The 16,770-nt window shown below is 40.5% G+C and overlaps 1 protein-coding gene across 1 annotated transcript; it reads left to right on the top strand.

The window, feature by feature from the left end:
- Positions 1 to 2,807: 2,807 nt before the first annotated feature.
- LOC123022460 (vomeronasal type-2 receptor 26-like) lies at positions 2,808 to 14,919 on the top strand. The gene is made up of 6 exons (XM_044428157.1): positions 2,808 to 2,938; positions 3,472 to 3,646; positions 6,147 to 6,998; positions 12,042 to 12,269; positions 12,807 to 12,933; positions 14,012 to 14,919. Exons 2-6 carry the CDS (start codon positions 3,503 to 3,505, stop codon positions 14,917 to 14,919), a joined length of 2,259 nt encoding a protein of 752 aa, XP_044284092.1. The 5' UTR covers positions 2,808 to 2,938; positions 3,472 to 3,502.
- The last annotated feature ends 1,851 nt before the right edge of the window (positions 14,920 to 16,770 follow it).

Raw genomic sequence — 16,770 nt, 5'->3', positions numbered from 1 at the left:
TTTCTGCCCAACCCTACAATATGCCACCATTATGAATAGTATCAATTTTAGTTCTTCAAAACCACTGAAATGGTTGTAAAAATCAGCAAAATCAGGTCTGCTGACATTCTCTGTTTTCCTTCACAAAACTCATTACAACCTGGATCCATAAAGGATTGTGGGCTTTCTTCTTCTTCTTTTGCATTAATCTCTTTGCATATTTACTTGAATCTTCTCCAGGTGTATGTATTAGTTGTGCAACTTTTTGAAATTTCCTCCATTAATGTGTATGCATGGATGCTTTCCAAAAGTACTCATTTATTCATGTGCATTTTAAAAATGTGAATATGCTGACAAGTGCATCCTTTTTGGCTCATAAATCCTATTGCAAGCTCAGAAATGTATTGCATCCAAGTCCAAGCTTAGTCATGATAAACATGACAATCCTGATAAAATTGGGCTGGAACTAGTCTCTCACAGATCCTCATCACTGCACAATGATGTGCTGAAAAACACCCTATATGAGACCCACCCTTTCTACTAAATGTGCATATATTTCCATTTACACCCAAAGATCACCCTACAATCTGATTATAGACAAGACCTATATCCTCACATAATATAGGCAAGCTCTACTATGCAGTTATATTTCTTTTAATTCTTCAGTAAGATACTTCTATCCAGTCCATAATATCCACCAAGGAAAGTGCTGAAATGGATTATCAAAGCCTGAATTCAGAGGAGATCATAAAGCAGACCCAAGTTTTAAGTTTCCTGAGGTCTCTGAATTACCCTGCCCATGTTCCATTTGATGTTTCCCTGCTACCTCTTCCATATACTTGATTGCAAATATATCCACATATTTTTCTTTTCTTTTCCAGCCCCAAATCCAAATGCAGAAGAGACAGTGAACTGTACCACTGCCTGGTACCAGTGAACATGTCCTAAGTTTCTCTGGTTCTGTTTGGTCCAGCTGGCCACTTCTGCATCCAAATACTTTGAATTTATGTTTCAGGCAAATCAAAAGAATTCCTTTCATCACCCTTGGGGCACATTTTAGGTTCTTGCTCTCACCATAGATTTGTTGCAACTTCTGCTGATATTTTTTGGACATTTCTGGTATTGTGACCAAACAAATTGACCATACAGCCTCTCATGCCAACCTTCTGACATCCCTATTCATAGTAGTTCAGGGTAGGGGAAAAAGACCTTCTGAAGGCCAGCCAGGGACAGGACAGGCCATCCCATCAGGACCCTACAAACTGAAGCTAGTACTGACTCAGCCAGACAAGCAAACAGGTTCTGGGAGAAGGTGGAAGAGACTAGTTCCAAGGCATTTCCCATTTTTACCCTGATGCTGCTGGCTCAAATAGGTTATGAGAATGGGGGGTGGGAGTACAGCATGTGATATTTGTGGGGGGAGTGGTTTAAGTATTGAAGTTCATTTGACTACCAAAACCTGTTATAAGAACCTGTGCAATCTCCAAGCATTTTTCTATAGGCCAGAACACAGGAACACTGTTGCAGGTGAGGCGTCTTCAGTAAACTATGAAGCTAAATTATATCACTTAATTGAACTGTCGTGTCTTACCCCATCAACTGATTGCTTCATTGGCATATATCTTAGAAGGTCAATGAATCTTAGATTATGTCTTTTTCAGGGGAAAAATATTCCACGTGTACTGGATTTCACAATGTCTTTTTTGACAAGGGCTTGTCCAAATCAGCAAACTACAAGACATCTAGCACAATGCCCAGTAACTGCCTTATTTTATAATACATTATAAAATATTCAGACACAGTGATTCAAACACAGTGATATTTTCAGATCCAAGTGTTCTTTGAAATTGTCTACCTGTTTCTTGCAAGTTAAAACTTAGTGAAAATGGAGGTTCTCTGGCCTTTTGAAAAATGAAAGTCTGCTGAGGAAGAATTGGAAATTGGGAAGAAGACCATTGCAATAATGCGTTCACTACATCTATGACAGATGCGTGTCTATGCTGCATTTGGGGGCTTGAACAATGCATGCCTGTATATTTTCTTAGCTAAAATGAAATTACCATACAACCCTGATCTGTATTTATTGAAAGAAATTACTAAAGCATTTCCATCCTAAAGATGGAAGCAGCACCACTGATTTTAAGTAAGATTTTATTTCAAGCAAGTCCACCATGCATGCTTCCCTGGATAAAATCAATGTTCTTTCTTCCAAGTTATGTTTAGGATAAGTCATACAGGAAGAAAATGATTTTACCTCAATTCTTAGAAATCAGCCTTGAAAATAGCTAGTCACAAATGGCATGTATGTTGGGGTGAACACTGGCTCAAATGTAATGTGCCTCATGCTTTTGGAATCCATGTCTTTCATTGGTAGTTTTGGTTATATGCACTTTATTTACTTTTCAGGGAAAATAACATTTGTTCCTCACTGAGAATTGGGAAAAAAACTGATGGGATGTAACCAATATGTTTTCATCTTCAGTGGCTTGAAGAAAGTCTATAATCCCCAAGTAGTTTTTTATCTCCACTCAAATTATTATTTCTCCTCCAAGTCCCTAAGGTCTTCCAAGAAGCTTGCTTAATTGCAGTGCCATAGAAAACTAAAGCTTTAAGTCCCAATCAACCACATTGAGGATGTTTTAACTTCTCCACTCACAGAAAGTGAATTAGAGACCATTCAGCTCAGACTTCTGCACCAAAGAATGAAGCATCATCTAAACAGAAATTTTTCAAGGAAGAAGGTAGCATTTGTGGTCTTGGTAGAAGTCCTATTGCCTCTGGTGATATGCAAGGTTCCTTTCGAAAAATGTGCTATTGCTGAGCCTCTTCCAATTCTCCATGAATATTATCAGCCAGGAGACCTCATCATTGCTGGGCTTACTTCTCTAATATACATCTTTTCCAGTTCTAGTACCTTTGCAAATCATCCTTCTCAGGAACGTATTGATGCTCTTGAGTAAGGAGTTTTTGTTTCCTTGCCTTTTAAATGCTATATCGAACATCCATTTTGGTAATAGTGTCAAGGAAGAATGGGTATATGGGCATAGTATTTAGGGTGCTGGATTAGAAATCAGGAGTTCTAGCTTCTAGTCCTTGCTTGGCCACAAATATCATTGCTGACCTTGGAATACACATATACATCCTGACAGAGATCTGTAGTTGTTGGAGAATATCATGCACATGTGCAAACTAGCAGCTTCTCAGTTAGGGTTGCTGTTGAACTGATTTTTCAGAGAAATCAAAACTTGACCTGAATGTGCCAGTGTTGCAATGCATGTCTCTGAACTAGGACTATTGATGTGTGATATGGTTATTGAAGGTATATGAGACCAAAATGTCATTCTTGAGCAATAGTACATGTCACTCTCCCTGCAGGGTATTCATACAGAACTACCAGCACATTCTGCTCTTGGAATTTGCTATAAAGGAGATCAATGGTAATTCTGACATTTTATCCAACGTTACACTGGGTTTCCATATTTATAATAACCGTTTCAGTGCTACATCAACTTACCGTGCCGCAATGGACATCCTTTCTGCACAAACCAGATTCATCCCTAATTATAAGTGTAATGCCCAAAATAACCTGACAGCAGTCATTGGAGGACCTAACTCTGATGTTGGTCTACACATGGCAGACATTCTATGCATTTACAAGATTCCACAAGTAAGTTGAATGAGTCAAGTATGAGAGTTGCTCTTTGCTCTTATCATCTAGAGAAACTCTAATGTGGCATTCTGCAGGGTAAGATTGTTCAAGACAAATCAGCAAACATTGAACAATGCTTAAAGATGCAGTTCTAATGAAGGAAAATAGTTTTGTTCATCTTAGATTCATTTGCTCACAAACAATTCAGTTATTCATCTGTACAGTCATGAATATTGAATAAAAGAGTAATTTTGCATCAGCTCAACCACTTTCATGTTAGAGGAACTTTAGTTTCAGGATCAGGTATACCCAATAACAAGCATTAAACTATTATTTTACTTTATTCAAGGCTTCCTCAGTTTTCTCTGGAATAACCATTTAATAGAAGTGTTTCCATGGGCTAATGGCAGGGTTGGCTGTTAATTTAATTAGATTTCAGTTTCATAAGAATTTACCAAAAACAAACAAATAAAACCAATCAGAAAGGTCATCAAATTTGAAAAAGAAAGAACTAGAGATTAAGGACTGGAAAACCAGAGCTGCTCAGATATTAAAATTCTCCTACCTTTAACTGAAATCTCTGCTCAGACTGCTTAAAATTCCCTCCCCTCCCCATTTTTTTTCAGTTGTGCATTTTGAGAAAATTACGTATTTCAATTTACTTTATTTTAATGGTATATTCTAATGTTTAGTTCTGTGAACTGGGCATTTTAGAAAGGTTTGTCAACTGAGAAAATATATATCTTTGACTGGAAATTAAGGAAGAAATGAATGAATGAATGAATGAATGAATATGGGAGAAAATTCCCATGACAGATTTGTTCACTCATTTCTTTGAGAGCTTTGTACTTAATAATTTGAATTTAGGCTGCTTCTTTCATTTCATCTACATTCTGGAAGACAGCATGCTCTGACAAAATCAGATTTAAAAATGCAAATGTGTCCATTGCAATTTATGTACCTCCTACCTTCCACTGGCTCAAAGCAGTCAACAAATATATAGAGCTCTGCATACAGTTAATGAACAGCATACACAGAAAAAGAGTGATACACCAGTGAAGAGAATTGTATAAAATGGCATATGCATGTGTTGGTAGACTCTGTGATAGTGCATTTACTAGGAACTTGGTACTTTTGTTCAACTAAATTTGCACAAATGATTGGAAAGTTTAAAAAGCAAAGCAAAACAAAAGCAAGTAAATTAAACCAGTAAATGAAATTTGCATTACTCAGAAGATGTCAGTCTACTGCACAATGCATGGGTTGGATTCATTGAAATCTGAAATTATCAAAAGCTGTTTTAGATTTCTCCAACATTCCTCTATAATCAGACACATTTATTAAGGTTTCGGTCACTTTTTTTCTGACAGGTTCCCAGTCCTTATCAATTATGTGGCATGGGGGGACATCACAGTCCTATCTCTATTGAGAATAACTTTTATTTTTGAATCTGAACTGGTGCCAATGGGTGAGAATTTCAGTTCACTTCTTTATCAGACTTTACCATTATTGGCTGTGTTTATCTTATTCAATATTTGAACAATAACTAGAAATTTTAAAAAAGAAGAAGAATGGGGAAGAAAGTGGAAATGAACAATTTGTCCATCCCTAACAGTGAAGTTTCTGTAAACTACAAGAATCAATATAATTTTTTCTTCTTCTTTAAAGTATCGCATATGATTAGAAGAAAGATATAGCCACTAGATTTTATTTCCAAATGAGTTTGAGATTATGTCAAACTTAAACCCATATTAGGCGAATGCACATGCACTATTTTATGCTGTAAGCTGCACAGGAAACAATTTCATTGAAGAGCTTTCTATAAAACAATAGATACAAAATAGAGAATTCACATGAGATTCCCTTGAGGCTACTGAGATCTAGGGAGCAGGCAGCAAAAGAAACAGGAAATCTAAATAATACAGAGGCCCAGAGTTCCTCTGAGCTTCTTTTTACTTGTGTCAAAATATCATGCTCCTTTTGCCAGCTGTGGCAACTGTACTGAAGACTGTTCTTCCAGCTTCTCCTGTATTAATATATATTCAAGGACTATGACTACTAAGTACCCCATCTTCAAAGAAAAGCTTGAATATACCTGATCCATAATTAAATAAAACAAACGAAGAATTGAGTCTGATGATCTATTGAGACAAGAATTGAAATCATGCAAGTGAACTGCACGAATGTTTCCATATTTATTTATTTATTTATTTATTTTTATTTTATTTCATTTAGAGACCACTTTTTTCCTAACAAGGAATTCAAGGCAGCTTAATTGATTCTCCACTCAGTCTTACCTTCACAAAAACAACCCTATGAGGTACATCAGACTGAAAGTCTGTGACTGGCAGAAAGTCACCCAGTGAGCTCCCTGACTGAGTGGGTACTAGAACCTAGAGCTCCTGAGACCCAGTCCCACATTATTCACCACTCTGCTATACTGCATAATGTAGACACACACAATTTGAATCTTTCTTCTCCTTCTCCTGTCTGTCTGTCTCTGTCTGTCTTTCTTTAGCTCACTTATGGCTCCACTCCACTAATGAGTAATGAAATGCAATATATTTTCTTCTATCGGATGTTCCCCAAAACTTCCATTCAATATATGGGGATTCTCCAGTTATTACTGCATTTCAAGTGGACATGGATTGGAATACTGTATGTGAATGATGACAATGGACAGCAGCTAATTCAGAATGTGCTTCCCATGTTTATTCATAGTGGCATCTGCTTTGACTTTGTACAAAAATGCCCCCAACATTCCTTTTCCAGCAACACTGATAAAATGGTGTCAGAAATTATTGAAATTTGCAAACTTGTTGCAAGTAGCACTGCCACAGTGTTACTAGTACATGGAGAAACTGGAACAATGATTATAATACGGCTACTGTTGAGGATTTCAGAATTTGAGAATATAGCTTGGAAGGTCAAGGGTAAAGTATGGCTTATGACAGCACAGCTGGACTTCACCTCATTTTCTTTTCAAAGGAGTTGGGATATACATTTCATCCATGGTGCTTTATCTTTTGTCAGTCACACAAAGGAATTGTTGGGATTCCAGGAATTTCTTCAAATGAGAAACCATACATCTAACAAGAACGATGGTTTCATCAGGGATTTCTGGGAAAATGCATTTAGCTGTACCTTCCCCAATTCAATAGTTGACAGGAAGGCTGGTAAAATGTGTTCTGGGGAGGAGAAGCTGGAAAAACTTCCTGGATCTGTTTTTGAAATGCGAATCTCTGGCCATAGCTACAACATCTACAATGCTGTCTATTCTCTTGCACATGCATTGCATGTTATACATTCATCCACATTCAAACCCAGAGCAATGGTAGATAGAGAGAGATGGAATCAAAAGCCATGGCAGGTAAGAAACTGAGCAGAAACAAATGCAGGAGGATTCAGTATGATTTTGGTTGCAAAGAAGATACTTAGAAGGAGTATCTAGGCTATGTATCAGTTTTGAATAATAAATTTATTGGAGCTCCTGATTAATTCAAATCCAAACTAAAATGACTAATTTGGCCATGTGTGTATGTATACTCACTAGGACTATGCTGGTGGAAAAATTATAGGGTATAAGCATGTGGGCAAAAATGTACACATCTCTTTAATCTTATTCTTTATTCTCCTTTTTTCACTTATATGATTTATTAATGTTGTCAAACGGAATTGTGTGATTTTAGTATCTCAGGTGCATATTCTGTACATCAATGTGCACGTAAGTAGTCCTTCAAGTTGGCCTTGTTATTTTACAACATTGTCACAAAGTAATATATCCAAAACTTAGGCAAATTGTACTTTCTACAATCCATCCAGCCATCCATCCATCCATTCATTTTTTAATGAAAAACAAAATCAGTCTGGAAGCTCCATAGGCATAGCTGCATGAGCTGACCTGCAATGGCTACCTATTCACAACAAGGCCAAGTTTAAGACTTTGGTAGTAGTTTAGAAAGCATTAACCAATTTTGAATCAGTACACCCACATTATTTCCTGTCATGAAAAGTAGATTACATTTCTCAGTTCCCTAAGCAACAGTGTCCTCTACAACAGCTTTCATGGAGCAGACCAGGGTTTTAATTCTAAGCGGTGCCACCCAGGACCTTGAACAAGATATGAGTGTTGCCAGATCAGTTTTAAACAGATTTAAAGATTCCCTTATAGGATATCAGCAGAGAACTAAAGAGGAGATTGCAAAGAATTGCAATAAATTATTTCTGTCTGTCTTCACTGCAGATGTAGGCCAGATACCTGTGCCTTAAGTGACATTTTCCAGAAAGAAGCCCAAGAAATTGAGGCAAATGCTGGAAAAGATTAAATGTTCTTGATCTCATTAACAGATTGGAAGCTAATCTATCAGTGGTCCTATCTTAGAATGGTATTTATCTCTGAGTGAATTTGGAATGTAAAATTGCTTTTTTTCCAATGTAATTTATTCATTCATTTATTTGATTTCTATTGTGCCTTTTTTAAAAATTAGAACTCTAATCAGCTGACATAATTCTCCTCCTCTTGCTCTCAATCTTGTCTTCACAACAACAATTCTGTGAGGTAGGTTAGGGTGAAATTCTGTGACTGGGCCAAAATCTCCCAGTTGGCTCCATGGCTGAGCAGGGACTGGAACCCAGCGTCCCATTTTCATGCTCTTAACCACTACACCACGCTGGCTCTCATATATAACATGTTACTAAAAAACAATCTCTGTATTAGAGGGCTAGTGAATAGACACTAAAGCACCATTTTTTAAAAAGAGAGCCAAAGAGATCTGGAATGTTTTGTCAGCTTCAGAGGACCATTTTTTTCTTTGCTAAAAATGTATAAATAGCTTATATTTTGCTGGAGCCCAGCACAGGGTGCACCTTCTCCCTTACCTGACCCACCTCAAAACTTCCATGAACCATCCGCAACCAAATCTCTCCTACACTGCTAGGAGCAACACCAGTATGTTGGACCATTTCCTCAGTACAACCTACTTCCCCCACTTTACCTATTTCTACTTCCAATGACACCTGACTCTGTTAACATGCGGCCATGGTAATGGTCCAACAACAAGCAGGAGCAATACAAATAGCATAGGTACCACTTCTAGCAATTATGAGTCATTACACTGGCACCGCCATTGGGGTGGTCTTGGGCAATGGACGTTATGGTTTTGGGGGTCTAACGGGTCTGCATAGAAGAAGGCGGGACAGATGGTTGACACCTGGCCCCCCTTCTGGTTACTCCCCCAGCCGGAGGGTTCTGGGTAGGCTTGTCAACTGCCCCTCAGGCCTGACGGTGCTGCTGCTCAATGCCAGGCCGGTCCATAATAAGTCATCCCTCATCCATGACTTGATTGTGGATGAGGGGGCCGACCTGGCCTGCATAACAGAGACCTGGGCAGGAGAAGAGGGGGATGTGTCCCTCTCTCAACTGTGCCCACCCGGGTATCTTGTCCAGCACTGACCATGCCTTGAGGGGAGGGGGGGTTGCTTTGGTTTTCCGAGCTTCCATCTCCCTCATGGGGTTTCCTGTTCTCTCGAGGTCAGGTCTAGAGAGCCTCTACTTGGTGTTGGGCAACTGAGACCGATTGGGAATTCTGTTGGTGTACCGTGCACCCTTCTGCCCAACAGTCTCCCTGCCTGAGCTGACAGAGATCATCTCAGTCCTGGTGTTGAGGACCCCCAGGATGTTGGTCCTGGGGGACTTCAATCTCCACGCTGAGACTGGTCTGACTGGGGCAGCTCAGGACTTCATGGCCTCCATGACGGCCATGGGGCAATCTCAACATGTCACTGGCCTGACCCATGAACGTGGACACACTCTGGACCTGGTTTTCTCAACAGGGCAGGAAGTGGGTGATTTGAGGGTGAGGAATTTATGTCTGACTCCCCTGTCAGGGTCAGACCACTTCCTCATGAGGTTTGAGCTCGAGAGCAGCCTTTCCCTCTGTAAGGGTGCGGACCCGATTGTGCTGGTCTGCCCCAAGAGCCAGATGGATCCGGATGGTTTCCTGAAGGCCCTGGGGGAATTTCCAGTTGACAAGGCTGGTGCTCCTGTTGAAGCTCTGGTCGAACTGTGGAATGGGGAAATGACCAGGGCTATTGACACGATCGCTCCTAAGCGTCCTCTCCTGCTGGGCAGAGCCCATTCATCCCCTTGGAACACATCTGAATTATGGGCGATGAAGCGGGTTGGGAGACAGCTAGAGCATAGGTGGAGGAAATCACAGGTTGAATCTGACCGAACACATTTAAGAGCCCATTATCGGGCCTATGCTGTGGTGGTGATGGTGGTGAAAAAGAAAATTTTCTCCATGTCCATTGTCTCCTCACAATGCCGGAGCTCCACAATCCGGTGGAGCTTTTTTGGGTGGTACAAGGTCTGGTTCACCCAGGCCCTAAGAAAGACCTGGTACCACCCACGATGGCCCACTGTGACGACTCTGCCAAGCATTTTAAGGAGAAAATCACTCAGATTCATCACGAACTGGACTCCACTAGTGACTCAAAGCATTCAGGGGAGGAGCCAATGTTGCCATCTGGTCCACAATTGATGGATGAATTTCAGTTATTGCAGCCTGATGATGTGGACAAGGTGCTTGGACAAGTACGTTCCACCACCTGCTTACTGGATCCTTACCCATCTTGGCTACTCAAGAAAGCCAAGGACAGGATAGGGACCTGGATCCTGGATTTTGTCAACGCCTCTCTGAGGGATGGCCGGGTACCTGCCCCTTTAAAGGAGGTGGTAGTCTGACCTGTCCTAAAGAAGGCTTCCCTGCATCCAGAGATAGCCACCAATTATAGACCAGTGGCCAACATCCCATTTCTGGGCAAAGTGTTGGAGTGGGTGGTGGAGGGACAACTCCAAGCACTCTTGGATGAAACTGACTATCTGGACCCATTTCAGTCCAGCTGCAGACTCAGGTATGGTACTGAATCTGCCTTGGTCGCCCTGTACGATGACCTGTGCAGGGAGAAAGACAGGGGGAGTGCATCCCTGTTGGTTCTCCTGGACCTCTCAGCGGCTTTCAATACCATCGACCATGGTATCCTTCTGGAAGGCTAGTGGGATTGGGGGTGGGGACACTGCTCTGCAGTGGTTCTACTCCTATCTTAATGGCCAACTCCAGAAGGTGGTGCTGAGGGACTATGGCTCTGTGCCATAGCAGCTATGCCATGGAGTTCCGCAGGGGTCCATGTTGTCCCTCATGCTATTTAACAGCTGCATGAAACCACTGGGAGAGGTCATCAGGAGGTGTGGGCTGCAGAATCAGCAGTACGCTGATGATACCCAGCTCTACCTCTTGTTTTCTACCAATACAGGTGAGGCAGTGGCTGTACTGAACCGGTGCCTGGCCAAGGTAATGGGCTGGTGAGGGCCAATAAACTGAAGCTCAATCCAGACAAGACGAAGGTCCTGTTGGTAGGTGGATCAGGCTTTGGGATGGGAGACTTTGACCTTGTCCTGAATGGGGTTGCACTCCCTCTTAAGGACAGGGTCCACAGCTTGGGAGTGCTCCTCAACCCAGAGCTATCATTGGAAGCTCAAGTGACAGCGGTGACGAGGAGCGCTTTCCTTCAACTTCGGCTGATCCATCAGCTGCGTCCCTACCTGGAGAACGACTGCCTGGCAACAGTGACACATCCATTGGTCACTTCCCAATTAGACTTCTGTAATGTGCTCTACGTGGGGCTGCCCTTGAAGATGGTTCAGATACTTCAATTGGTGCAAAATAGAGCTGACAGGCTGCTGATGGGGACTGGGCATTGTTCTCATATAACCCCAGTCCTCCATCAGCTCCACTGGCTCCCCATTGAAGTCCGGGCCCAATTCAAGGTGCTGGTTATCACTTACAAAGCCCTGAAAGGCTTAGATCCTGGTTACCTAAAGGAGTGCCTGTGTCCATATATGCCCTCCCACCCCTTGAGATCGGCGGCAGAGGCCCTACTCCAGGAACACTCCGTGAAGGATATTAGGAGGGTGAGTACTCGGAGGAGGGCTTTCTCTGAGGTTGCGCCCAGCCTATGGAATGCGCTCCCCAGAGAGGTCCACCTGGCACCGTCGTTATTTGTTTTTCGGCGCCAGGCTAAGACCTTTTTATTTATATGCTATTTTAATTGTTAAGGTTTATTTTAAACTGACCAGGCTGTTTCCACTATTTTATTGTATTTTATCTTATGTATTTTATTTATTCTATGTATTTTTTGTATTTATATGCAAGATTTTAATTATTGTAAGCTGCCCCAAAGCTTATAAGCTGTCTAAATAAATAAAATACCACAGTCATGACAATTATCAATTGTATCATAAGCCTCTGTTATGCATTTAATGGAAATATTCAACATGGCAAGCTAACTAACCATTGTTTCATTCTTTTATTTTTTTCATCCTAGTTAATTACTCTTTTTTTCTCCTATTTAGCTCCACCACTTCCTGAGACAAGTCTCATTTAACAATAGTGCAGGAGAAACTGTGTATTTTGATGAAAATGGAGAGTTAGTAGCTGGATTTGACATTATAAACTGGATCACCTTTCCAAACCAGTCCTTTCTTAGAGTAAAAGTTGGACAGGTTGACCCAAAAGTTTCCAAAGATAAAATGTTCTCCATAGTTGACGATGCCATTGAATGGGCCAGCATGCTTAACCAGGTAGGTATCACTGCTGGGAAAAGGAAATGACCCTGAATTCTACCTTAACATTATCTTTTTTTCTCAAGTCACAATTTGATTTGAAAGCTCTCTTTCACCCAGCAAACATTTGAAGAAATAACAATTTATGCTGCTTTGACAAACATATTCATCAAGAGGCTTTTTAAATTTTTATTATAGTTTTAAAAAAAGCATTCAAAACTATTTTAGCCACAAAAAGCCTTGGCAGTAAGGGAAAGAAATGCAAAACAAAACCTATGATGATGAACAAGTTATACATAGTCAATTAATATTAACAGTTTGCATAAAAGGGCTGTCAGTTATAACAAGTCACATTTTTCTGTATGGTCCACCATATTCAGAGTGTAGTCCCATTTGCCAGAGACCTTGATCACATAGACAAACTCTTCAGTACCAACCACCTGTCCTCTCTAGAAGCTATGCCATGAATTCATGGGTCTGTTAAACTAACTGTACCTGATGTATGACATAAAATCCCTGCAAAACAGTAATGCTTTCCTTTTCATTTATGATCAGTCAAGGCCCCTTTCTCTGTGTAATGACCACTGCTGTTTAGGTTATAGAAAGGCACAGAAAGAAGGGAAGTCATTTTGCTGCTATGATTGTCTTCCATGTCCAGCAGGGAAAATTTCAAACCAAACAGGTAAGAAATACAGTTTATAGAGTTGATAATTTCAAATATATTTGCTATGATCCAGCAAGTGCAAAGGGGAAGAATTTCCCTTTTTTCCTTTCAGTTGATTGCAATTCCATGGTGGATGTTACTGTTATTTAGTCAAATATAACTCTGTTATAGCCACAAATGTGTATTCAGTCATAATTAAAATTATTGGTTTAAGACCAGAGTTAAGATGGCCTCATGATATGCCTGGTGATCAATAACAATGTTGTACTCTTTCACAAATTGTGCTTAATCATAACTTGCCCTCTACAAAGCCACACATCCAGATGGAGATTTGCAGATTTCTCCAACAACCTTCTCCAACAACTTTCCCCTTTGCTGCCCCTTTCCAGTTACTGTTGTTTTCCATAATATTAAACCTAGACCGTTATTGATAGAACTAAAACTCATGTATGCATTCAGCCACTTCACATTTCTGACTCATATTCAGCTTGTGATTGATTACACCTCCAGGATCCTTTGGACACATACTATTACCAAACCAGATATTCCATATCATATATCTCTTCATTTATTTTCATTCTTTTAATTGAAGAGCATTGCACAACTCTGTTAATTGTTATTTTCTGCCCAGACATCTAACTTACGATGGATATTTTGAATGCTGTTTCTGACTTTTAGGGTTTAACTATTCCACCCAGTTCTGGGCCATCTGCAAATTTAATATACATTCCTCGAACCTCTTCATTCAAGTCATTAATAAAAAAAAGTCAGAGTGTACAGGTCTATGACCAAACTCTGGAGCACCGTATTTAATGCCTTCCTCTGGTTTGATGAAGGACCATTGACAACAATTCATCGGCTGTGGTTGTCAAGCCAGCAACAGAGCAATCTAGTGGTAAAATCACATAAGCCATGACTAAAAGAAATGCCAATCAGGATATTATGGGGTAATATGTCAAATGCTTCCTGAAATGATAATTGTATGATACAATTTGAAGTAGCCTTACAGATTGTGATCTAGCAGCTCTCATTCATGCAGTTATACTTCTGAACTGCAATATCTTTAATGCATAGAAACCAACATTTTATCTTTTAGATATGGATGATTGTTTCCATTGTCCGGAGGATCACTATTCTAACAACAACCATGATGCATGCATTTTGAAAAATATAAGTTTCCTGTCTTATGAAGAACCCCTAGGAGTCACTTTGGGCTTTCTAATTCTTTTCTTTTCCATAATCACAGTTTTGGTGCTCTGGATATTCATCAAGCACCAGGACACTCCCATAGTCAAAGCCAACAATGAAAAACTTACCTACATTCTTCTCATCTCCCTCCTGCTCTGCTTTATTTGTGCATTGCTGTTCATTGGACGACCAAACAAAGTGATGTGTCTTTTACAACAAGCTGCTTTTACTGTCATTTTCTCAGTGGCTGTTTCATGTGTGTTGGCCAAAACTCTCATTGTGGTTCTAGCATTTATAGCCATCCAACCAGGATCCAGAATAAGGAAATGGGTGGGGAAACCAATGGCCAGCACTACTCTTGTTTCCTGCTCCCTCTTTCAAGCCACAATTTGTACCGCATGGCTTTCAACATCTCCTCCATTCCCAGATATTGACACAAGTTCAATGTCTGAAGAAATTGTACTGGAATGTAATGAAGGGTCAGCAGCTATGTTTTACTGTGCACTAGGATTCCTGGGTTTCCTGTCCAGTGTAAGCTTAATTGTGGCATTCCTAGCCAGGAAGCTACCTGACAGTTTCAATGAAGCCAAGTTCATTACTTTCAGCATGATAGTGTTTTGCAGTGTTTGGGTGTCCTTTGTTCCATCTTACCTGAGCACTAAGGGCAAATACACTGTTGCTGTGGAGATCTTCTCTATCATAGCTTCCAGTGCAGGATTGCTGTTTTTCATTTTTACTCCCAAGTGCTATATTATTTTGCTGAAGCCTGAGCTGAACAACAAGGAGGAGCTTATAAGAAGAAATCATCATTTATAGTTTCCGATCCTGATAGTTTCTGATGCACCCTAACAATGCCTCAGTCTCACACAATGATATCCTGAGTGAGAACATTGAAAGAAGCAGTTTACTTGAGTTGTAGGGCAGACCAGGGAAGAGGAAAACTGTTGTGCAAGGCCTCTACCTATCTAAACCCACTTGCTTCCCTCTTATGCAGGATAAATATCCCTGACCTTTCCTTGGTCAATGAACAGATTGCTGCCTCAGAACATGCATTGTCAGTAATCTGTAAAACCTCAGGGCAGCCTACCACCTATCTCAGGTCAAAAGACGATGCAGTGGAGGCACTCCTGGCTAGTCCAACCAGCCTGGATCTATTTCTGGTCATTTCAAGGGCTGCCTCAGTACTGCTGAGACCAGTGCTGATGTAGCAATGGGATCACTTGACTGTTCAAGTCCACTTCTACATTTACTTGCCCAGTCACCTTAAGCATAGTAGAACAGTGAAGGGGCTGCCTGAAAAGGCCCAGTTGATTGGTGAATAGAAGAAGCTTTGCTCAAGGCCTCCTATCACAGGATAATAGAGCAAAGCATTCCAGCAATCATGTAGCCTGAAAAGGGAGATGCTTTTTACCAACCTGAATGGATTGACACCTCAGTGCTTCTATTAGCAGTAATTTATGAGATGACAGGTGGGTGGATGGTCAGGAAAGGGAGGAGGCTTACAGCTGTTCACAGAGAAAAAGAGGTGGCAGTGGAGCACCTGACATTCATTGGTCAATGAAGGGCTGCAGGGAAGAGTAAGGGCACAGGCCTGGCTAGTTAATATTGGGCAAGATCATCAGTAGCCATGGAAATGTCAGAAGGGATTCCTTGACTTTATGGAGGTGGCCTTAGCTGGCTGCTGCTGTTCTTTGAAAACTGACAATGTAGATTTTTATTGTATTTTGGAGAGATCATTGGAGAAGGTAATAAAAAAAATTAAAAAAAAAGTAGAGAAGATCTGAATGATAAACTGGTTTCAGTTTCATTATTGTTTTGAAAATGTATAATAAATTAAATTCACAATAGTCTATGGAGCAAATTCTTGTCTCCCTCATTCTTTGAAATCAGGTTTCAGAACTGATGCCTTCCAGATTGCAACAGGATTTGTTGGTTCACTGAGAAAGATAACATTTCTGCCAGAGTGTGTGTGTGCGTGTGTGTTCCTCTTCAGTGAAACAGACTGTAACTGATTATTTTTCCTCTAATTGTGAAACAGACCAGTATCTATTATCCAAGTCCCCAAGGAGTTCCGGGGACAATAAGGAACCATAAGAAGCTAACGCTGAAGACAATCAAGTCTCCATAAAACCTGCATGTGCGGACTTCACTTCTTATAGCCACCCTTCAGATCACTTGACTGTATGACAATTCAGCTCAGGCTGTAATACTCAAGGGATTAAGCATGTACTTAGAGATAAACTGACACCTAGAAGAAGACATTCTGTGTGAGATGGTAGCACTTATGCTCTTGGTATTGGTGCTGCTACTTCAGATAGTGCACGTGTTTCCAAGTGGAAAATGTACCATCAGTAAACCTTTGCCTTTTCTTCACAAATATTACCAGTCAGGAGACCTCATCATTGCTGGCGTTACTTCTCAAATCTACCACTTTTCCAGTCCCATTACCTTTGCAAATGATCCTTCTAGTGAGCATACTGAGGACCTTGTGTAAGGAAATTGGTGTGTTGCTCTGAGTGTGTGTGTGTTTTCAGTTAATCAGCTGAGGCATATACCAGATATTATATTGCAACCAGATAAGATAATACAGGATAAATGTAGAGAGATCCTTTTAAATATTTTTCTTCCACAAGATAATAAAAGTGTTATTTAAAAGATAGGAAATCC

Source organism: Varanus komodoensis, unplaced genomic scaffold, assembly GCF_004798865.1.
Source record: "Varanus komodoensis strain SLA01 unplaced genomic scaffold, ASM479886v1 scaffold193, whole genome shotgun sequence".
Classification (NCBI taxonomy): Eukaryota; Metazoa; Chordata; class Lepidosauria; order Squamata; family Varanidae; genus Varanus; species Varanus komodoensis.
The sequence above is the reverse complement of the archived record's forward strand: the minus strand, read 5'-3'. Positions and strand labels throughout refer to the sequence as shown.